The sequence below is a fragment of the Somniosus microcephalus genome, chromosome 2 (assembly GCF_052327205.1).
Source record: "Somniosus microcephalus isolate GS21.2 chromosome 2, FLI_Smic_1.0, whole genome shotgun sequence".
NCBI classification, from domain to species: Eukaryota; Metazoa; Chordata; class Chondrichthyes; order Squaliformes; family Somniosidae; genus Somniosus; species Somniosus microcephalus.
The window spans coordinates 46,702,847-46,726,024 of NC_140988.1; the positions used below are offsets into that span (position 1 = coordinate 46,702,847).

The 23,178-nt window shown below is 46.5% G+C and overlaps 1 protein-coding gene across 1 annotated transcript in view; it reads left to right on the top strand.

Moving 5' to 3' along the window:
• The first annotated feature begins 10,294 nt into the window (after positions 1-10,294).
• LOC147122698 (uncharacterized) overlaps positions 10,295-23,178 on the top strand; it is a 31,266-nt gene continuing 18,382 nt past the window's right edge. The window contains exons 1-3 of the mRNA XM_086009420.1: positions 10,295-10,436; positions 10,537-10,576; positions 11,712-11,800. Coding sequence (XP_085865546.1) covers positions 10,322-10,436; positions 10,537-10,576; positions 11,712-11,800 — 244 coding nt within the window. The 5' untranslated portion in view covers positions 10,295-10,321. The remainder of the gene's footprint in view (positions 10,437-10,536; positions 10,577-11,711; positions 11,801-23,178) is intronic.

Here is a 23,178-nt window from a genome sequence, read left to right on the forward strand (position 1 = left end):
TGCAACCCATCTGGTCCTGGTGACTTATCTACTTTAAGTACAGCCAGCTTTTCTAGTACCTCCTCCTTATCAATTTTTATCCTATCCATTATCTCAACTACCTCCTCTTTCACTATGACTTTGACAACAGCTTCTTCCTTAGTAAAGACAGATGCAAAGTACACATTTAGTACCTCAGCCATGCCCTCTGCCTCCATGTGTTGGTCTCCATTTCGGTCCCTCATCGGCTCCACCCCTCCTCTTACTACCCATTTACTATTTATATGCCTATAGAAGACTTGGATTCCCTTTTATATTAGCTGCCAATCTATTCTCATACTCTCTTTGCCCCTCTTATTTCCTTTTTCACTTCCCCTCTGACCTTTCTATAGTCAGCCTAGTCCTCACTTGTATTCTCAACCTGACGTCTGTCATACGCCCCCTTTTTCTGCTTCATCTTACTCTCTATCTCTTTCATCATCCAGGGAGCTCTGCCTTTGTTTGCCCTATCTTTCCCCCTTGACTGTACCCGAACCATCTCCTCTTTAAAGGCAGCCTATTGTTCGATTACAGTTTTGCCTGCCAATCTTGGATTCCAATTTACCCGGGCCAGATCCATTCTCAACCCACTGCAATTGGCCTTCCTCCAATTAAGTATTTTTACTCTAGATTGCTCCCTGTCCTTTTCCATAGCTAGTGGGACCAGTACAAATGGGACGGTTTGCACCTGGGCAGGGCCGGGACCGATGTCCTAGGGGGAGTGTTTGTTAGTGCTGTTGGGGAGGATTTAAACTAAAGTGGCAGGGGGTTGGGAACCTGAGCAGGGAGACAGAGGAAAGGGAAACAAGAAAAAAAGCAAAAGACAGGAAGGAGAAAAACAAAATTAGAAGGCAAAGAACTCAACGGTTTAAATCAAACATGGTCACAGTAAATAATAATTCATATAGGTCTGAGAGCATTAAAAAAACAAGCCTGAAGGCTTTGTGTCTTAATGCAAGGGGCATTCAGAACAAGGTAGATGAAATAGCTGCGCAAATAGAGGTAAATGAATATGATTTGATTGGGATTACAGAAACATGGCTCCAGGGTGGTCAAGGCTGGGAACTCAACATCCAGGGGTATTCAATATTTAGGAAGGATAGGCAAAAAAGAAAGGGAGGTGGGGTAGCATTGCTGGTTAAAGAGGGGATTAACACAATTGAAAGGAAGGATATTAACTCTGATGATGTGGAATCTGTATGGGTAGAACTGAGAAATATCAAGGGGCAGAAAACGTTTGTGGGAGTGGTATATAGACCTCCAAACAGTAATACGGAGGTTGGGGATGGCATTAAAAGGGAAATTAGAGAAGCATGCAGTAAGGGCACAGCAGTCATCATGGGTGACTTTAATTTACATATAGATTGGGCTAAACAAATTAGTAAAAATACTGTGGAGGAGGAATTCCTAGAATGTTTACGGGATGGTTTTCTGGAACAATATGTCGAGGAACCAACCAGAGATCAGGCCATCTTAGACTGGGTATTATGTAATGAGAGAGGATTAATTAGAAATCTTGTTGTACGAAGCCCCTTGGGTCAGAGCGATCATAATATGATAGAATTCTTCATTAGGATGGAGAGTGAAGTAGTTGACTCGGAGACTAGGGTCCTGAATTTAAATAAAGGAAACTACGATGGTATGAGGCGCGAATTGGGTAGGATTGATTGGGGAATGTCACTCAAAGGGTTGACGGTGGATAGGCAATGGTAAACATTAAAAGACCACATGGATGAACTACAGAAGTTGTTCATCCCAGTTTGGGATAAGAATAAAACAAAAAGGGTGACTCAACTGTGGCTAACAAGGGAAATTAGGGATAGCATAAGATCCAAGGAGAGGGCATATAAATTGGCCAGAAAAAGTGGTAACCCTGAGGATTGGGAGCAGTTTAGGATTCAACAATGGAGGACAAAGGGATTAATTAAGAAGGGGAAAATAGAATATGAAAGTAAGCTTGCAGTGAACATAAAAATTGACTTTAAGAGCTTTTATAGATATGTGAAGAGAAAAAGATTAGTGAAATCAAGTGTAGGTCCCTTGCAGTCAGAAGCAGGGGAAGTTATAATGGGGAACAAAGAAATGGCAGACCAATTAAATGCATATTTTGGTTCTGTCTTCACAAAGGAGGACACAAATAACCTCCCAGAGATGTTGGAGAACATAGGGTCTGATGAGAGGGAGGAACTGAAAGAAATCAGTATTTGTAGGGAAATGGTGTTAGGGAAATTGACGGGATTGAAGGCCGATAAATCCCCAGGGCCTGATAATCTACATCCTAGGGTACTTAAGGAGGTGGCCCTAGAAATAGTAGATGCATTGCTGATCATCTTCCAAAATTCGCTGGAATCTGGAACTGTACCCATGGATTGGAGGGTAGCTAATGTTACCCCACTATTCAAAAGGGTGGTAGAGAGAAAGCGGGGAATTACAGACCGGTAAGCCTGACATCGGTAGTGGGGAAAATGCTAGAGTCCATTATAAAGGATGTAATAGCTGAGCACTTGGAAAACAGTGACAGGATCGGACAAAGTCAACATGGATTTACAAAAGGTAAATCGTGCTTGACTAATCTACTGGAATTTTTTGAGGATGTAACTGGGAAAATAGATAAGGGAGAACCAGTAGATGTGGTGTATTTGGACTTTCAAAAGGCTTTCGATAAGGTCCCGCATAAGAGATTAGCGTGTAAAGTTAAGGCACATGGGATTGGGGGCAAGGTATTGACTTGGATAGAGAACTGGTTGGCGGACAGAAAGCAGAGAGTAGGAATTAACGGGTCTTCTTCCGAGTGGCAGGCAGTGACTAGTGGGGTACCGCAGGGATCGGTCCTGGGACCCCAGCTATTCACAATATATATTAATTATCTAGATAAGGGAACTAGATGTAATATCTCCAAGTTTGCAGCCGACACAAAGCTGGGTGGGCATGTGTGCTGCGAGGAGGATACCGAGAAACTCCAGGATGATTTGGACAGGTTGGGTGATTGGGCAGAAGCGTGGCAGATGCAATATAACGTGGATAAATGTGAGGTTATCCACTTTGGTGTCAAAAACAGAAAGGCAGATTATTATCTGAATGGCAATAGATTGGGAGAAGGGGAAGTGCAACGAGACCTGGGTGTCCTTGTGCACCAGTCGCTGAAGGTAAGCATGCAGGTGCAGCAGGCAGTGAAGAAGGCAAATGGTATGTTGGCCTTCATAGCAAAAGGGTTTGAGTACAGGAACAAGGATGTCCTGCTGCAGTTGTACAGGGCCTTGGTGAGACCACACCTTGAGTACTGTGTGCAGTTTTGGTCGCCTTATCTGAGGAAGGATGTTCTTGCCATGGAAGGAGTTCAGCGAAGATTCACAAGGCTGATCCCTGGGATGCAGGAATGACGTATGAGGAGAGATTGGGTCGATTGGGCTTATACTCGCTGGAGTTTAGAAGAATGAGAGGGGATCTCATTGAAACTTATAAAATTCTGACAGGTCTGGCCAAACTAGATGCAGGTAGAATGTTCCTGATGGTCGGAGAGTCCAGAACCAGGGGTCATAGTCTAAGGATAAGGGGTAAGCCATTTAGGACAGAGATGAGGAAGAATTTCTTCACCCAGAGAGTGATGAACCTGTGGAATTCTTTACCACAGAAGGCGGTTGAGGCCAAGTCTTTAAATATATTCAAGAAGGAATTAGATATATTTCTTAGAGCTAAAGGTATCAAGGGATATGGGGAGAAGGCAGGTACGTGGTACTGAGTTTGGATGATCAGCCATGATCTCATCGAATGGCGGAGCAGGCTCGAGGGGCCAAATGGCCTACTCCTGCTCCTATCTTCTATGTTTCTATGTTTCTATGTTTCTATGTTTCTACTTGACCCACCTCATTCCCCAGAACCAGATCCAGCAATGCCTCCTTCCTAGTTAGGCTGGAAACGTACTGACCAAGAAAGCTCTCCTGAACACACTTCAGAAATTCTTCCCCCTCTCTGCCCTTTACATTATTACTATCCCAGTCTACATTAGGATAGTTGAAGTCCCAATTATCATTGCTCTATAGTTCTTGCACCTCTCTGTAATTTCCCTGCAAATTTGCTCCTCTAGTTAGTGGCCTATAGAATACACCTAGTAGTGTAATGGCACCTCTATTGTTTCTCAACTCTAACCAGATTCTGTCCTTGACCTCTCCAGGACATCCTGTTTTTCCAGCACTGTAATATTCTCCTTAATCAATACTGCCGCCCCACCTCCTTTCTTTCCTTCCCCATCTTTCCTGAACATCTTATATCCAGGAATATTTAGTACCCAACCCTGCCCTTTTTTGAGCCAGGTCTCCGTTATCGCCACAACATCATATTCCCATGTGTCTATTTGTGCCTGCAGCTCACCAACCTTTTACCACACTTCGTGCATTCACACACATGCACTGTAAACCTATCTTAGACCTTCTTGTATTCTCCCTTAGTTTGACTCCACCAAATACCATACTATTTCTTACTCTAGTGCTATCTGTCTCTCCCAATCCTTTGTGCACTTTGTTTCTCCTTTCTAATGCTACATCCTGGTGCCCATCCCCCTGCCAAATTAGTTTAAATCCTCCCCAACAGCACTAGCAAACCCCACCACGAGCACATTGGTCCCAGCTCTGTTGAGGTCCTGCTTTTTAATCTCTTTCCTAGCTCCCTAAAATCTGCTTGCAGGACCTCATCCCTCTTTCTACCTATGTCGTTGATACCGATATGGACCATGACCTCTGGCTGTTCTGCAGCTGCTCAGTAACATCCTTGACCCTGGCACCAGGGAAGCAACATATCATCCTGGAATCACATCTGCGGACACAGAAACACCTGTCTGCTCCCCTAACTATCGAATCTCCTATCACTATTACTTTCCCAATTTTCCTCCCCCCTGCCCCCCTGTACAGCTGAGCCACCCATGGTGCCATGGACCTGGCTCTACTCCCCAGAGGAACCATTGCCCTCACCAGCATTCAGTACTGAATACTGATTGGAGAGCAAGATGCGCTCAGGGTACTCCTGCACTACCTGCCTGGTCCTCCTTGTCTGTCTGATGGTCACCCATTCCCTCTCTGCCTGCACATTCTTACACTGCGGGGTGACCACCTCCTGAAACATGCTATCCATGTAGCTCTCAGCCTCATGGATGCACCACAGTGACGCCAGCTGCTGCTCAAGCTCCGAAATCTGGAGCTTGAGCTCCTCCAGCTGATGACACTTCTGCACATGTGGTTGTCATGGACACGCGAAGCGTCCTGGAGTCCCCAGATGGCACAAGATGTGCATTCCATGGACCGAGGTGCCCTGCCTCTACTTAATAGACTATTCAGTAACTTAACAGAAATAAACTTAAGACTTAAAAAAAATCACCAACTACTCACCAATCGGCTCCTTCCCTTGCGCTGATGTCACTTACCTCGCTCCCTGACACTCACACTCCCTCCAGGCTCTTGGACCTACCTTTATCTGCGGCCGCTCCTCTTGCTCTCCCGCAGGTCTGCTCTCATGTCTATTAACTTAGAGACCTTGGGTTCTGTGGCTCCACTCCTCCTTTTCAGTCGGATGTCTCTATCGCCTTCCTCCTCTCCACCGATTCCTGTGCTTACAAAATTCCTCACTCTGCTTGCAATTCACTCCATTTGCGATCTCCCAGCTCTGTCTCCAAGCTCTGTGCTTTTGCAAACTAGTGCCTTTTGAGAGTGAAACAATCTACAACTGCTTAATCATCTTCTAGCTCACAGCTTTTACCACCTACTCAAGCAACCACTACAGCTGATAGCTCTTAACTGTTAACTGCCACTAACCATGCAGTTTCTTTTATGTTACAAGACAAAGCCAAATTCTAATCTGATGATTACTTACCTAACTTACCTTATACCTACCAGTGAATTTCTCCTCTCCACTGATTCTTGCGCTCACAAAATTCCTCACTCTGCTTGCGATTCACTCCGTTTGCGATCTCCCAGCTCTGTCTCCAAGCTCAGTGCTCAAGCTCTCAAATGGTGGGATATGGCATTTGAAGGTGAATTCACTGACCTTGACCACTCGTGTGAGATCGATAAACTTCTTCCTGCACTGCGTCCACACCCTTAGGGCTACATTGCTGGCATTCACCACAGTGGCTATCTGCTCTCACTGCACTTTGCACTGTTGCCTGGAAGGCTTCCTGGTCCCCTGTGGCCTTCACCAAGGCCTCCAGTGCTGCACCAGAGAACGTTGGTGCATGTTCTCTCCCCTGTTGTGCCATCATTAGCTGTTTTTCACTGTCTTCCCCAGCCAGTTCAATCATCTGCTGCAGGCAGAATCTACTTGCCCTTTAAGAGGTTCAGACTGCTTTTAAGTAATGCAGGCTAGCTTTATGTGTTGCTAGCCTCGCACGAACTTGGGCCCCCTGCTGAGCATTTAGCCACTCACCAGTGCATTCAGCACTGGGCTGAACGCCACAATCATGGAAATGACCAGGCAGCATGAAGTTCACCTGTTGCCTGCATGTTTCTGAACGGGCGCGTATTGCGATCCCCGCGACCGTTTTCGAGGGCAACCAATTTCTAGGTCACAAAATAAACCATGCTGTCTTGCATACAAAATGAAACTAATCACCCTTGTGCATTCCCTTAGTGCCTGTCTTCTGTGTGCCTTTGCCTGTTCTAGTGCTCCTACAAAGTGCTACCCCAGTGACTGCAAAATGGCTGGTGGACGGCTGCTGACTTTCAGTGGAGGAGACTGTAGATGGCCTTGCAGGATGACCTCGAGAAGCCCTTGGCCGAGGAGGCCCGGCTTCAGACTGCACCAACTCGGCATAGGAGGCAGCAGTCTGGGCTGGCTGACTGATAGGCAACGGCAAGGGCACTGGCAGAGTGGCAGGGATGGGAGCACGAATGCTGTCATCCTGAGAGAGGACAGCAGGTTCATGATCCATGAAGCCACTGACACTCCCCCAGGGCAGCCCCTCAACAATCCTAGTAATCTGTTGGAGGACAGATTGCTGGACTGCTGTGACACCCTGCGAGCCCCTTTGATATCCACAGCCATGATGGCAGCAGACTGAGCTTGCATAACATCAGCCTGAGTTTCCACTGCAGCACTCAGATGTTGGGTGGCTGCAGCTTGTGCTGCAATGGAAGCTGAGACGTCGGCTATCAGACACTGTGTTGATGGAGTTGGCTGCCAGTTCCATGCTGGAAAGGATGGGCTCCAAGCTCTGCACAAAGCCCTGTGCCAAGTTGGTGCCAGACTCCACCATGCTCCTTGACATTGAGCACAGACCTTCTGGCAGGCTTCCCAATGCACCAAGCATTTCGGTGTGTAGACCCATCAGCCTTTTCTGTATCCTGGCCCATCGAAGTCCACATCTGATTCCTCTGCAGCAGAACTCACCCTCTGGCAAGCTGGCACCTGTGCTGTTCTTGACCCCTGCCCTGGCTGCAGCACACTTGTGCCCGGTGTTTCACCGCATGCAGATCCCTCCTCTAAGATGCGCGCAGTGTCAGTATCTGAGCTGGTGGCTGCGAGTGTGAAATCAAGTGGTGGTATATCTTCATCATCACTCTCTTCTTGGTCTTCCTCCACTGCCTGGCCAGGTTGCAGTTCTTAGGTATCTGAAAGGAAAAAGGGACAAGGGTAAGGTTGTGGTGAGGGGAAAGTAAGAAGTGCATGCTTACACTATCTGCAGCTTGTAAGTCAGAAGAGATCTTTGGATGAGGGGGAAGTGGGATATGAGAAGGAGGATTAGTTATGAGGATACAGTCATCTTCAATGGACTCAGCCCCGCTGCTGCGCACTGCCTCAGCAATGGCCGTTCCAATAATGGTGAGCACAGTCTCCTCCATGGGGGTTAGAACATGCAAGTGCGCCTGTCCCCCTCCGCCCTGCCTCCGGTGCACCACCTTTTCCTGCAAGAGAGAGGGATATGTGTCAATGAGTGTCGTGCAATATGTTTGGGTGATGTGGCTGTCATGGTTGAATAGCTGGCAGTAATATGTGGGTGTGAGGCTTGCAACAGTGCTAAGTTTGTGAGGGTGAGGTGAAACATATGAATGTGACGTATGAGTCCTGATTGATAGAGATTGTTGGTAGGTGAGTGATGGGAGTGTGGTGAATTGAGCAGTGTGTGAGACTAGTGGTGCATTTGGTAGGATATGACATTTGAAGATGCATTCACTGACCTTAACCACTCGTGTGAGGTCATTGAACTTCTTGCAGCACTGCATCCAGGTCCTCGGGGCTAAACTCCTGGCATTGTCCTCCGCAGCTATCTGCTCCCACTGCCTTCTCACCGTGTGTTTAGAGGGCCTCCTGTCCCCCTGCAGATACAGAACATCTCTCCTCTATTCCACCTCCTCCAGCAAGGTCTCCAGTGCAGCGTCGGAAAACCTTGGTGCCTGCTCTCTCCCATGTTCAGCCATTCTTCTCTCTTTCCCAGGTCAGATTTAGCTCAAAGAGGACTCCCAACACCTGGTCCAGCCACAATGCCCCTCCGCTTTAAGAGGCACTGGCTAGCTTTAAGTAGCGCTAGCAAGTTATGATTTTGGGCCCCCTGCTGATGTTAGCGCTGACTGCTCACTGATATCATGATAATGAGCAGGCAGCACAAAGATGCCACGCTGCCTGCGATCCGCGCGCCCGTTTTCGGAGGCTATCCAATTTAGCCCCGTAAGTGTTTAGGTTATTCCAAAGGACAGTGCTTTATTAGCATAGTGCTCTTTCTCAAAGCTTTTTGTCATTCATTAGTATTTGAACTCATCCCTCACTAGGGCTTGCACTTGAGCCCACTACCTTCTGGTACTAAGTCAGTGAATATGTGTCAGGGGTAAACCCATATGTGTGTACTCGGGATGCCCCTCCCAGCAGTATAGCTGAGATCTGATAGCATTTTACATGTTGTGTTGAAGGTGCGTCAGAACAATGATCTTCCCAAAAATAAAAATCTGTAATCCTGCCTGTATTAATTTAGTAAGGGTTACAGTTGTGTTTATAAAATTCAGATGGATGTTTAATAGATAGTCAAACTCTGTCACTAAACTAATTCTACAGTTTAATACATAGATGGAACCTAGTGTATTTACACTGAGGGAAGAAAGCTGAGAGGGAATTACTCCCGAGTTTGCTTTGGCTCTTCCAAAACCTCATCTTACTTCCTGGGTTTTATGGCTGTGGGGACTTTTGACATTTTTGCTTCAGGCTATATGTCTGATGATGTCACAATATCTGTGCATAAGTCAATTAAATTTGTGAACAAATAAAAAGATTTTCTGCATTATTCCTAGGAGGGACAATAAATTCTTCAAAACTTTTAAATTAAATTTCCACCTTTTTTTCCTGACTTGCTGGTAAAGTTCCAGTTATGTCCTTGCTCAACTCTGCACTTTTGAGCCTGAACTGCAGAAGAACTCGTTTGTACTGCGGTCAGTGGTCAGCAGTTCAGGTGCTGGGAGCTACAATTCCGGATGTGGAGTTCGATGCGATCTCTGTTATTGCTACTGTCAGTCCCTGTTCACATGTCACTTTCATCTGGTGAAGTGTAAATTGCTTCACTGCAACATTAAGTTGGTGTGTGTCAGTGCACCCTTAATAGCACTTCTAGCAAATGTTATATTTAATAATCTTGCTAGTTGCTCTGTGGGTAAATGCATGAACTGGTGCAGCACCAAGCCATACAAATCCGAAGGTCCTAGGTTCAATCACTGGTTTGTGCAGTGCTTGTTCATCTCAGTCAGGTAGTGGTAAAGGTGCTGCAGATGGCATCAGCATCCCTGGGCTAGGGTGGTGAAAGTAAGCCAGGATCCCATCAGCTGATCCAGCATAGATCCATTTAAGGGGAAGCTAGATAAACACATGAGGGAGAAAGGAAAAGAACAATATGTTGATGGGGTTAGATGAAGAAGGGTTGGAGGAGGCTCGTGTGGAGCATAAACACCGACATGGACCTGTTGGGGCGAATGGCCTGTTTCTGTGCAGTAAATCCTATCCAGCTACGATGCTGGAAGTTAATGTGTATGAGGACAGGGTCAGGGTCAAAAGTGTTGGCCTCTGGGATATCCCACAAACATTTATTGTCTAGGCTCACACAAAAAGCACAGCTACTTGGGGTGAAATGTTGGTGGACTCTTATCATCCGTGGAATCATATCAATGCAATTCAGTGAAAGGGATATGTGGAGCGAATTGAGGGTAAAGAAAAAAAAACTGCGATACTTGCTGGAATCTGGCATTTTATTTGTAATCTTAACTCAGTGCAAAATACATTAAAAATATTTTAACAAATTGTATATTTTGATCAGTCTGCCTATAAAGCTACAGTAACTAACATGGCAATTAGTGAGGACAGCTCGCTGCTTTGTGCTGCTGACCACCATGGGCACATCTACATCTTTCATATTCTTCAATATGCACTTCACGGACCTGAAACACACCCTCCAGAAAGTAAGGAATTTAATTAAATATTTGATGCATTTTGAAAAGGAATTGCTGAAACTGAACGTGCTCTAACTAATCTTTTGAATAAATTAATTTTCCTGCAAAGCCTTGGCATCTTGGAGAGCTCACGAGTGCAGTGTTACAAGGTAAGCTGGATGTGAGAATGAATGTATTGAAAATTGCACATGTTGTGTATTCCCTGAAACCAAATATTTTATTCACTTTATAGCCTTTATAAGTATCTGGGTATATCACCAGAATCCTAATATAAAACCCTTAATTGTGTTAATCATTTTGAGGCAATGTTTTCAGAAACAAAAAATATGTCTTTCATTTATTCCTCTTCGCTCCTGAGGGCATGAAAAGGATTTTACACAAGGTTAGAAGATGAAGGGAATATACTTTGTATTTCATGTCCTTTTCTGCTCTATAAAAACTTTAAGCAAGCACTTAAATAACTCCTTTTGGTACTGTTCCCGACTGACACTCCACAGTTTTATGACTTAAAAGACTTTGTTGAAACACGAAACACTGAAAATGCTAGTATATCAATTCCTTATATTTGCTTCAGGAATGTTTCCTAGACTCAGTTGTTTGCGGGATTTTGTGGATTTATTTAAAAGCAGGCTGTGATCAGATACTGTGATCAGAGGAGTCAAGATGGCGGCCGAGACGGTCCGGTGCTAGCGCGCTCTCCCTGCTTCGGGCGGCCCGCTCTCGGCGCTCGCTCCCGCAACCGGAGCGAAGTGTTCGACGAGTCGGGCGGAGGCAGCGCAGCGCGGCGTGCAGCAGCAGCCACGACGACCCGCTGGAGCACGTCAGCCGGCAGCTCCTCGGTGGGAAGGCATTCCGACTGGGAGGAGGGGAGCTGAGCATGGCGGCCAGAGGCCGGACCATGAGCGGAAGAAGCAGGCCACCACACGTGGAGTCAGCAACAGTGAAGAGGACGGAGCGGCTGAGGGACATCGTGCTCCCACTGCCACTGGAAGCCATTGTACTGACTTTCTGAACACGGCGCTGTAAGAATAGCTGACGTGTCCCTACGGGGAGTAAGCATTCCATTGTACTTGTACCAGTACTGGTTACATATGGCAAATAAAATTGAATTGAATTGATATTTTCTGAAAGGGTGTCAGTCATGCAAGCTGCTCCTGTTTGTTTCCTGGCACAGCACCAGGAGGTGATGTCTCATAACTCTCTGCCAGCACATGCCTAGTGATGTACAGCGTAAATATATTTTAAACCAGCACAGACAATTTTTCTTTCTTATTGTGTTTACAGTATTAGGCTGGTGGAAGGGCATCAGTTGCTGCTTACATCTTCTGTGGATTGTACCGTGAAGCTCTGGAGTGTCAAGGGAGAGTTTATCGGTAGGTACCAGAAGATCAGAAGAACTGGATCAGTTTTGATGTATACAGTAGTCCTTACTTATCTTTTGTTGCACAGATGATGCCTGCGCTGTTCCATATAACATGGTATTGAACTGAGAGTGGAGGGCCAGTAGTTTGGATTTATCATATTTAAAGTTTGATTATTTGGTCCATTAACTGCATTTCCCACCCATATTTGGGTGTAACAGAAATATATTCAGAAGATGTGTTTTGTTGTGTAGAGATCTATTTCATTTCATAAAATGTTATAATTTTATTATTTCTTTATGGGAGTTTGTGTCAGTGGTCACTTTAATTTGGTTCTTTCTCTGACTCAGCATATATTGGCCCCTTTGAATATAAACTGGTGTAACTCGTAGCCATGTCTTTGGGTGTCTATACCCAATATATTAAAGTGTCTTTGAGTTCCTTTTCTGATGTCATCAATTTCATGTGTGGAAATTTGTATGCAGGATCCTGCTTAACCAGTAGACGAGCTCATGCTTTGTTCTAAAGGTGATGATAGGCCTCAGGTCGGCACCTGGGCAGTTTCCTTATGGATGTGAAATGTAATTTGAGAAGTTTTCTGCATAAGAATTATTTTACAGTGGGTTAGCTTTATTGGCCACCTTTTGCCATAGTTTTTGACTAATTGTGAAAAAAAACTTCTGTTATTGCTTTGTCTGTTTGGGCTTCAAAGCAAAGGTGTGGGTATATTGTTGTCTTGTAACTAGGTCCTCAATGAATCTTCACACACACCAGGCACTTGAATGAATGCCTGCGTTTACATACAAGTTTTCCACAGGCATGTTCCAAGTTACGAAAATTGAAGTTTCGCAAAAGAGAAATTTATTTTAGAGAGGAATTTAAAGTTCTGTTGCAAAATCAAGTATCATTTATCTTTAATGTCAGTTGTAGGGAAGTCGCTGGAATCTATCGCCAAGGACAGTGTGACTGAATATTTGAACAAGTATGAGTTGATCAAAGAGAGTCAGCATGGATTTGTGAAGGGTAGCTCATGTCTGACTAATCTAGTTGAATTTTTTGAGGAGATCATTAACAAGGTGGACAGGGGAGTGTCTATGGAAGTTGTCCATATGGACTTCCAAATGGCATTTATTAAGGTTCTGCAATTATTAGCAAAAATTAGAGTGCATGGAATTGGTAGTAACCTTAGTTGAAAATTGGTTGGGAGGTAAGAGACAGAAAGTAGGGATAAAGGGAATGTACTCTGATTGGCGGAATGTGACAAGTGGTGTTCCCCAGGCATCTGTACTGGGGCCTCAGCTTTTCACCATATATATCAATGATGCAGATGACACCATGTTAGTAGGAACACTAAGTTGTGTAGTTGGAAGCAGAAAGTTACAAAGGGACATAGACAGATTAAGTGAATGGGCAAAACTGTAACAGAGGAGTTCAATGTGGGGAAATGTGAGGTCATCCACTTTAGATCCAAGAAAGACAAATCGGAATATTTTCTAAATGGCGAGAGACTAGGAACTGTGGAGGAGCAAAGGGATTTGGGTGTCCAGGAACACAAATCACTAAAAGTTAGTGCACAGGTATAAAAAGTAATGAAAAAGCTAAAGAATGTTGGCCTTTATCTCACAAGGGTTTGAATACAAAGGGGAGGATGTTATGCTTCAGTTGTACAGAGCCTTGGTCAGACCCTCATCTGAAGTATTGTGTTCACTGTGCCTCAGGAAGGATATACTGGGCCTAGACGGGGTAAAGTGCAGATTTACCAAAATGATACTGGTGCCAAAAAGATTAAATTATGATGACAAGTTGCATAAACTTAGGTTGCATTCCCTTGACTTTAGAAAGTTGAGGGTGATCTCACTGAGGTATTTAAAATGCTAAAAGGATTCAATAGAGTAGATGCTGAGAAGCTATTTCCTCTGGTGGGGGGGGGGGGGGGTGGAATTCCAAAACAAGAGGGCACAGTCTTAAAATTACAGCTAGGCCATTCAGGAGTTAAATCAGGAAGCACCCTTTCACCCAAAGTGTAGTGAAAATCTAGAACTCCCTCTCCCAAGAGGCGGCGGATGCTGGGGACATTTTCAAGTCTGAGGTTTTTATTAGGTGAGGGTATCCAGGGATATGGATCAAAGGTGGGTAAATGGAGTTGAGGTTCATATCAGCCATGATCTAATTAAATGGCGGAACAGGCTCGAGGGGCTGAATGGCCTACTCCTGTTTCTATGTTCCTATAATATAGTGGTATCTGCTGTATTTACTCTTACACCTGTCTAATTATAATTAATAAACTCAATTCATAGTTTATAGCCTCAGATGTAGGGTCTGTCAGACAGCCTCATTTGCCTGTACACAAACAGAGTCAAAGACTGAGATGGCATATTATGTTCAGTGAGCTTATCATCAATATAAGGCTTTTATTGTTTATCTTGGACAGTCTATGTCCCAGATTACTTCATGCACAGGGTATTGTATCAGTTCATAGGAAGCGTTGGCTGGCCTGTGGAAGGGGTTATTTGTGCTGGGTATGTGAAAAAGACACTGCAGCACTCTTTCAGTACTACATGCAAACGTCAGCCGAGATTATGTGCTGAAGTCTATAGTGGGGCTTAAACTCACAACCTTCTGATTCAGAGTTAAGAGTACTGGCAATTAAGCCAAACTGGCAACTTAAAGGGACTACAGTTATATTGGGTGACACAATGGCTTAACACACTTTCCCTTATAAATAGGTGTCAGCCTTGGCTCAGTGGTATACTCTTGCCCGAGTCAGAAGGTCATGCATTCAAGCCACACTCAAAAGAGTTGAGCCCATATGATGTAGACTGACACTTCGGCTGTCATTTTGCCAACGCTCAGAGGGCAGGTTTGGAAGTGGGTTCGGAGTTAAAATCTAAATGATTGATGGCGGGTTGCGAACTCGCCGCCATCCTGCCTCCACACAACTTTGCAAAGTGTCAGGTCTGTGAGTTCCGATCAGACCCAACACCAAGCGGCGGGAGAGCCACAGCTTGTTAACTGCCCACATAATCCTATTTTAAGAGGCTCTTCCCATTTTAGTATATTTTCAGTGTGTTGCACATCGTGCGACAAACACACCAGCTGATTGTGCCAAATTCAGCAACTCGCTGAATTGTTGACAGCTGCTCCTGCAGCATAAAAGTGGACCTGTAACATGGCTGACTTTCAGATGCCAGAACTTTGTGTTTTGAGGTTTTGTTACACATTTTGCAGGTCTATTGAACTTGTAAGTGTTTAAGCTGAGATCCATATGCACTGTGACTTCCTTGGAAAACCCTCTCCCCACATTGACTGAGCACTTATAACATCTATTCCTCAACTGAGATATATACCAGCAGAATGGGAACCATTTATACTCTCTCATCCTGGTCCTCAGAATTGGAGGAAGAGCAGCCACGGCAGCAGCAGAACCAGGCACAACAGCAGCAACAACAGGAGCGCCAACCTTCTCCTCAGCCACCTGATGCTGTACAGGGCAGGGCTGCACCGCGCCGCAGGAGATACCCCCAACACAGGGCTTAAAGGCAGAGGATGAGCTTCCTCAACATGAGTGCCAAAGGAGGCTGAGACTTTCGCGAGAGGTAGTCGCTGACATCTGCACAATGCTGTACCACCACCTGCAGCCCAGAGGAATGGGTGGACACTCCTTACCAGTGGCTGTCAAAATCACCACCACACTCAACTTCTTTGCTTCAGGGTCCTTCCAGGGATCAGCAGCAGACATCAGCGGCATCTCCCAGTTGGCCGCACACATTTTCATCACGCAGGTTACCGATGCTCTCTTTGCAAAGTCGCACAATTACACCCACTTCTCCACGGATGAGGCAAGTGTAACCATGGGTGCAGTTGGCTTTGCAAATATGGCAGGCTTCCCAAGGGTGCAGGGCGTCGTAGACTGCACACATGTGGCCATTAGGGCACCCCATCACAATCCAGCTGTATTTGTGAACCGCAAGGGCTTCCACTCCTTTAACGGCTAGCTGGTGTGTAACCACAGGAAGGACATTTTGCATGTTTGCGGCAAGTTCCCTGGCAGTTGCCATGACTCGTTCATCCTGCGGCAGTCTACTGTGCCTCAGCTGTTCAATCCACCAACCCAACTTTCCAGATGGCTACTTGGAGACAAGGGCTATCCCCTGAAGATGTGGCTAATGACACCCATGAGGAGGCCATCAAATGAAGCTAAGGCACGCTACAATGTGAGCCACATTTCCACCAGAAGCATCATAGAGCAAACCATCAGCTTGCTCAAAATGCAATTCAGATGCCTCAACAGATCTGGTGGAGCCCTACAGTACGCACCAGCCAGGGTCTCCAGAATCATCGTGGTCTGCTGTGCCCTGCACAACATCGCATAGCAGCGTGGCTTACCGCTGCCTGAGGAACAAGTGGCTCAGCGCACAGCCTCCTCAGAAGAGGAGGAAGAGGAGGAGGAGGTGACAGATGAGGAAGACCTTGTGGAGGCGGATGTGCCAGTTCCACCAGCATGCAAGCACATTGCTGGCCGTGAGGCAAGGGATACACTAATCCATGCCAGATTTGCATAAGTTTATGCATCAAACACATATGGCTGGCACATGGAAATGAGTGTCTGGCTGACCTTCTTAACACACTATACAGCATCTGTACAATAAACTGTGGTTTCTTATCACCCTCACCACCATCATTACAGATGAAAGGCGTCCTGACCCCTCACTGTGCAACTTCCATTTCTGAGCACATATAGGCCAACTCTTTGAATCTTTGCCATCGCATTTCTTTCATACAATTGAAATAACAATGAGAAATGTAACTTTGTATTGGATCAAAACACCCAAGTGACTACCCTTGTGACTATTTGTGTGTTAATTTTCTCTTACGCGTGCTTCTATGTGGTGCTTCCCCTGTGGCTTCAGCAGATGTGGAGGCACCTTGCTTACTTCTATGCTGTGCCTGTTTTGACGCCTTTGGCAGGCATCTTCTGGGTTTGGGAGTGTGGGAGGGCTCCGCAACAGTCTGCTTCTCCTGCGGCTGTGCAGGGGCTGAGACGGCCATCTCAGTTGGGTGAGGAATCTGGGGCTCTGACTGAGAGCTCCACAGTGGCATGGGAGTGTGAACGCTTGGAAAGGAGCCCACACTTCCTTGTTGTCGACCACCAACATCCCTCTCATGGGTCACCTGCTCTTTAGTGCTAGCAAGTAGCTGGAGAGCACCTTGCTGCACATCAGTGGGACCATGCGGACCCGTCTCTGTACTGACAGTCCCCATAACGGGGACGACAATGTACCTCTGGTTCCTCTCCTTAATAGATGCCCATCTATCCTCCATAGCAGACCATCTATTTAGAAGAGTCACCATGTTCATTTGAGCCTGCCGATTTATGACCTCGATGGGGGTTGCCATCCTTTCCATGGTGGCACCTACATTCGCCATTGCGTGCACCACGGCATTGCTCATGTTTGAGATGGACTCCTCCATTCTCTGCACACTCGCAGTTACAGTGGTTGCAAACCCTGTCAGAGACTCCTGCACGTGTTCCTGGAGTTCCAGCACCGCTCTCTTTCTGGATGGCCCCAGAGGCACAGCGTCTACACACAGCTGAGCAGAGCTAGGAGCATCCCGCGCCCTCCGACGAGGACTCTCCTCTGCTGTCCCTGTCTCCACCATCTGCTGATGCTCACTGGTGAGCTGTGATACACCAGGTGACAACACTAATCTATCTCGCGAATGACCCACCGAGGTGTGCGTCTCTGCGCTGGTGCTGGGTGTGCTCATTTCTGCTGACACTGCGCCCTCAGAGGCTGCAGCTTCCTCTGAGGAGTCTTCTGGCTCTTCCTCCTGGACAGTGGGGAGGGGGGCTCTCGATGGTCCTGTGGGGGAGTAAAGACATGAGTTAGACATGTGATATTAACGTAGCAGACACATTCCATGGTGCAGATGATCAGAACTCAATCTGTATGAACATCAGATGCCATATCAGTCACTCATGAAATCTAAATGAGAGGGCTGCAAATCTATTCTGTCACCAGCTTGCTCTACTGCGCCCGTCTGACTGTCCCCCACTTCCAGCTCCTCTGCACCTCCGACGATTTCGATAGCAATCTCTTCAGCGATGGTTAAGTGCGCCATGGAAGGTGACCCTCCTCCTGTCCTCCCCCCTCCCTCTTATTGTGGGCTCTCTTTTCCTGCAATGAGGGACATGTGGAGTTTGAGCAAGAATGTTGGAGTGGGTGTAAAGAATCCATGGCATAGATGCTTAGAGGGAGACAAAGATGGAGTGAGGTGCCAATACCAAGGGCCCTCCCTGTGCGTTGTTAGTTGTTGTCATTGCATAACAGTGATAGCGAGTGTGAGGGGTGCATAGTAGAATGGTGGAGTGAGTCTGTACATAGAGAGAGAGGGAAGGTTAAGCATGCAAGGGATGTAAGGGTAAGTTGGCATGTGCAGGAGTAGGTTGACAATGCAGAGTGCTGATGATAAGAGATGGGGAGCAAATTGAAGGCAAGTGTGATGTTATACTCTCTTTTGGTGAGCGTAGCAGATCATTGAACCTTTTCCTGCATTGAACCCAGGTGCGTGAGTACAAAGACCTGGCGCTCACCTCCTCAGCAATTTTCAGCCAGGCTGCCTTGGTTTGTTGAGGAGGCTTCCTACATCCATTGGAGGGGAACAGAACCTCCTTGCGCCCTCTCACTCACTCCACAAGAGCATGGAGGGAGTCATCATCAAATCTGGGAGAAGCCTTTGCTCTTGAAGCAGTCATCTCGCTATTAGTAACACTGAGAAGCATCAGAATATGAATGAAACACCACAAGGCTGCATGGTGCATGGGCCCCTTAAATGCAACTGAATGGAAGACATCAACAGAGGCGAGCAGCAGACTCGAACCCACTGATTGGGCTGGGTAACGTGTACGGGGGGCTTAAGTTAAGTCAAAATAGTTATTTCAGTGCAGCTGAAACTGTCAGGTGGACCGGAACCCGCCAACCAACCAACCCGACGCGAACCCGCCTCCTATGGCAAAATCGCGGCCTTCCGTTCAGTTCAGAGGGAGTACTGCACTGTTGGAGGTGCTGTCTTTCGAATGAGACGTTAAACAAGGCTGTGGTTCCCCTCTCAGGTGGATGTAAAAGAACCCTTGGCGCTATTTGCAAAAGAGCAGGTGAGTTCTCCTGGAGTACTGGCCAACACTTATCCCTCAAACAATACCAGATTATCTGGTCATTTATATCATTGCTGTTTGCAGGACCATGCTGTGTGCAAATTAGCTGCTACCTTTCTCTACATTGCAACAGTGCTTCATTGGCCATGAACTGTGATTGTTAAAGGCATTATATAATTACAGGCTTTTTCTTTCTTTAGAGGCATAGAGGATAGAAGTAATGATAAATTCATATAAAACATGGGTTAGGCCACAGAGTACTTTATACAGTTTTGGTCACCCAAAAAGTGCAGAGGGAGGAACAGCAGAACCCGAGGAATTTGAGCCAAGTATAAACCAATCTATCAACTTACTTAAATAAGTAAATAAATAAATATTCAGTGTAATTAATTGCTAATTAATTTGAAACCAAGCTAAAATCCATCTACTAAATATAATCTAGGCCTCAAGTTATTCTATTAGTTCTAGAAATAAACTGCTGCTAACTAATATAAATAAAGATTAGAAATGGCAGTACAGGCACTGTGTCAGGACTGTAGTATGTGGGAGTTTGTGGACAGCGAGACTGTCCTGGAATGCCACTTCTGCAGGAAATGTTTCTGCCTTGAATCACTCCAGCTCAGAGTCATTGAGCTGGAGTGCGAGTCAGAGACACTCCGACACATAAAGGAGGGGAAGGACTATCTGGATAGTTTTCTTCAGAGTACAGTTACACCAGAGGAAAGCACAGGTGCAGGAAGGGGAGTGTGTGACTGTCAATCAGCAGGGTAGAGGGAACCTAGGGGAGGTAGAGAAGGAGACCCCACAGACACTGGTCCTATCCTACTTGTTACGAGATACTTGTTACCTGTGAAGATAAGGAGAGAGGCTGTGGGAAGGACAACCACAATGCTAACCAAGACATTGTGGAGTAGAAGGCAGTCCAAAAAGAGGGGAGGGAAGATGAATAGAAACATGGTAGTTGTAGAGGATTCAATAATTAGGGGGATAGATAGCATCCTCTGTAGCCATGATTGAGCGTCCTGAAGGGTGTGTTGCCTACGTGGTGCCATGGTTAGGCAGATCTTGATGCGGCTGTAAAGGAATCTGGCAAAGGAGGGGGAAAGATCCAGTTGTCGTAGTCTATGTCGGGACGAAGGACATAGGAAAGAACAGGGGGGAGGTCCTGCTGAGGGAGTATCAGGAGATAGGGGCTAAATTAAGAGGCAGGACCTCGAGGGTAATAATCTCAGGATTATTACCTGAGCCACGTGCAAATTGGCATAGGGATAAACAGATTAGGAAAGCTAACACCTGGTTAAAGGATTGGTGTGGGAAAGAGGGGATCCATTTCATTGGATACTGGCACCAGTAAGGAGTAGCAATATTGACATGGGACACTTTTATAGCATTAGAAAGAGGGGCCATCAGATGATGTGAGCAGGTAGTAGAAACACTATGGATAAAATTGAGGAATAGAAAAGGACGCATGACTTTGCTGGGAGTTGTTTATAGACCTCCAGATAGCAGTGATAAAGCAGTGAGATAAATAAATGTGGAGAACAGAGAAGCATGTTGCAAAAATAGAGTAGTTACAATGGGAGCCTTTAATGGAGGAAGTAGAACAACATGAGTCCCAAACGCAGTGAATTTCTTGAGTGTATTCGGGACAGTTTTCTGGAACAATATGTTCTTGAACCAACAGGAGGACAAGCCATATTAGATTGAGTGATTGAATAATGAGCCTGAATTAGTGGACAATCTAATGGTAAGGGAACACCTAGCTAACAGTAACCATAATATGATAGAATTCGATATTAGGTTTGAGAGGGAGAAGGGTGAGTGATGAACCAAGGTTTTGTATTTAAGTGAGGCTGTCTTTGGAAGGGTGAGGCAGGAATGGACCATAATACACTGGTCTATTATCAGAACTATTAATGGATAAAACTACAGCTGAACAGTGGGTGGTATTTGGTAGAATACAAGACCTATACATGCCCCTAAAGGGCAAGAGCTCTACGTCTGTAATTAAACTACCTTGGTTAACAAGGGAAGAGTGATAAAGTATAAAACTAAAAGAAAGGGCTTATATGAAAGCAAAGAATAGTAGAGATACTGCAAACTGGGAAAGATATAAAGAACAGCAAAGGGATACAAAGGAAGTGTAAAAGTTGCAAAAAGGGAATACAAGAAAAAGTAGGAATATCAAGGACAACACTAAAGGTTTTTACAAATATATGAAAAGAAGGTGGTTATGAGTAACGTAGGGCCCTTAATGACAGACGCAGGTGCTATTGTAATTGGAAATCAGGGAATGGATGACTTGCTAAATATTTACTTTGTATCAGTCTTCACAGTAGAGGATGAGGATTGTGATGTGCCTCAATAATTCCGAGACTCGATGTTAGCGAAACAAAACAAGGCTTTTATTAACTTAGAAGGTAACACACAGTGGAGAGAGGTATCTTCCATCTGGAGGTCTGCAGTACTGGATATGAGGCCAGACTGAGCTTGCTTACATAGGGGCCAGGTATGGGCGGAGCCCTACACACAATACATTACAATATACAATACAATGGTGAGGAGACGGAACTGAGGTAAGGGAACTGAAACCTGAAACCAACCACAGTCACAGGCAGTGATGAATGGAATATTTCATCACATTCACCCCTTCTATAGATTTAGTCTGCTCGGGGGTTTGATAGTCCTCTGCGACCGACGTGGCTGTTGTGGTGTCGCGGGTGTCGGCTGGGTGTCCCCGGTGGCCTCCTGGGTCTCTACCGGGGGTGCCGCCAGGGTTGTTGAAGGGGTAGTTGGTGGGGGTGCCGTTGGTCGATGTTCTTCCGGGGGTGATGAAAGAGTAGTGGGTGGGTAAGAGTTGCTGTGATCGTTGTTGTTGCTATTGCCGTGGTTGTTGTCGTTACCGGCTGGGGCGACGTCTTTTATGGACACGGTGTCCTCCCTTCCGTCGGCGTGCCGGACATACGCGTATTGGGGGTTGGCGTGGAGTAGGTGCACTGGCTCCACGAGAGGGTCCATCTTGTGGCCCCTCACATGCCTTCGCACGAATACCGGACCTGGGGTGGAGAGCCATGATGGCATGGATACGCCTGAGGTGGATTTCCGGGGAAAGACAAACATTCGTTCATGAGGCGTGGCATTAGTGGCAGTACACAATAGCGACCGTATCGAATGGAGCACATCTGAGAGGACTTCCTGCCAGCGGGAGATAGGGAGGCCCTTGGTCCTTAGAGCTAGAGTGACTGCTTTCCATACTGTCCCATTCTCTCGCTCCACTTGACCGTTACCCCGGGGGTTGTAGCTGGTGGTACGGCTCGTGGCGATCCCCCTGGACAGCATGTACTGGCGTGGCTCTTCACTCATGAAGGACGCCCCCCTATCCGTATGGATGTAGCTCGGCATACCGAACAGGCAGAACAGGCTGTTGAGGCACTTAATGACCGTGGCGCTGGTCATGTCTGGGCAGGGGAAGGCGAATGGGAAACGGGAGTATTCGTCCACAATGTTCAGGAAGTAAACATTGCGGTCGACTGACGGGAGGGGGCCCTTGAAATCTAAGCTGAGCCGCTCAAAGGGCCGTGTAGCTTTGATTAAGTGGGCTCTATCTGGGCGGTAGAACCGAGGCTTGCACTCAGCGCAAGTGCGGCAGTTCCTGGTCAGAGACCGAACTTCCTCAATCGAGTAGGGTAAGTTACGGGACTTTATGAAGTGGAACAGCCGCGTGACCCCTGGGTGGCAGAGGTCGTTGTGGAGGGTCTGTAGCCGATCCCCGGTGGCGCTGGCACACATCCCTCATGAGAGGGCATCAGGGGATTCGTTAAGGGCCCCTGGCCGGTAAATGATGTCATACTCGAAGGTGGAGAGCTCGATCCGCCACCTAAGAATCTTATCATTTTTAATCTTCCCCCTCTGTTTATTATTGAACATAAACGCTACCGACCGCTGGTCGGTAAGTAGGGTGAAGCGTTTGCCGGCTAGGTAGTGGCGCCAGTGGCGCACTGCCTCCACGATGGCTTGGGCCTCCTTTTCTATGGAGGAGTGTCTGATCTCGGGCCCTTGGAGGGTCCTCGAGAAGAAAGCTACGGGCCGCCCCGCCTGGTTGAGGGTGGCCGCCAAGGCAAAGTCAGACGCATCACTTTCCACTTGAAAGGGAGTGTTCTCGTCCACTGCCTGTAGCGTGGCCCGCTCAATATCCTGCTTAATGCTTTTGAAGGCGGCGTGGGCCTCAGCAGAG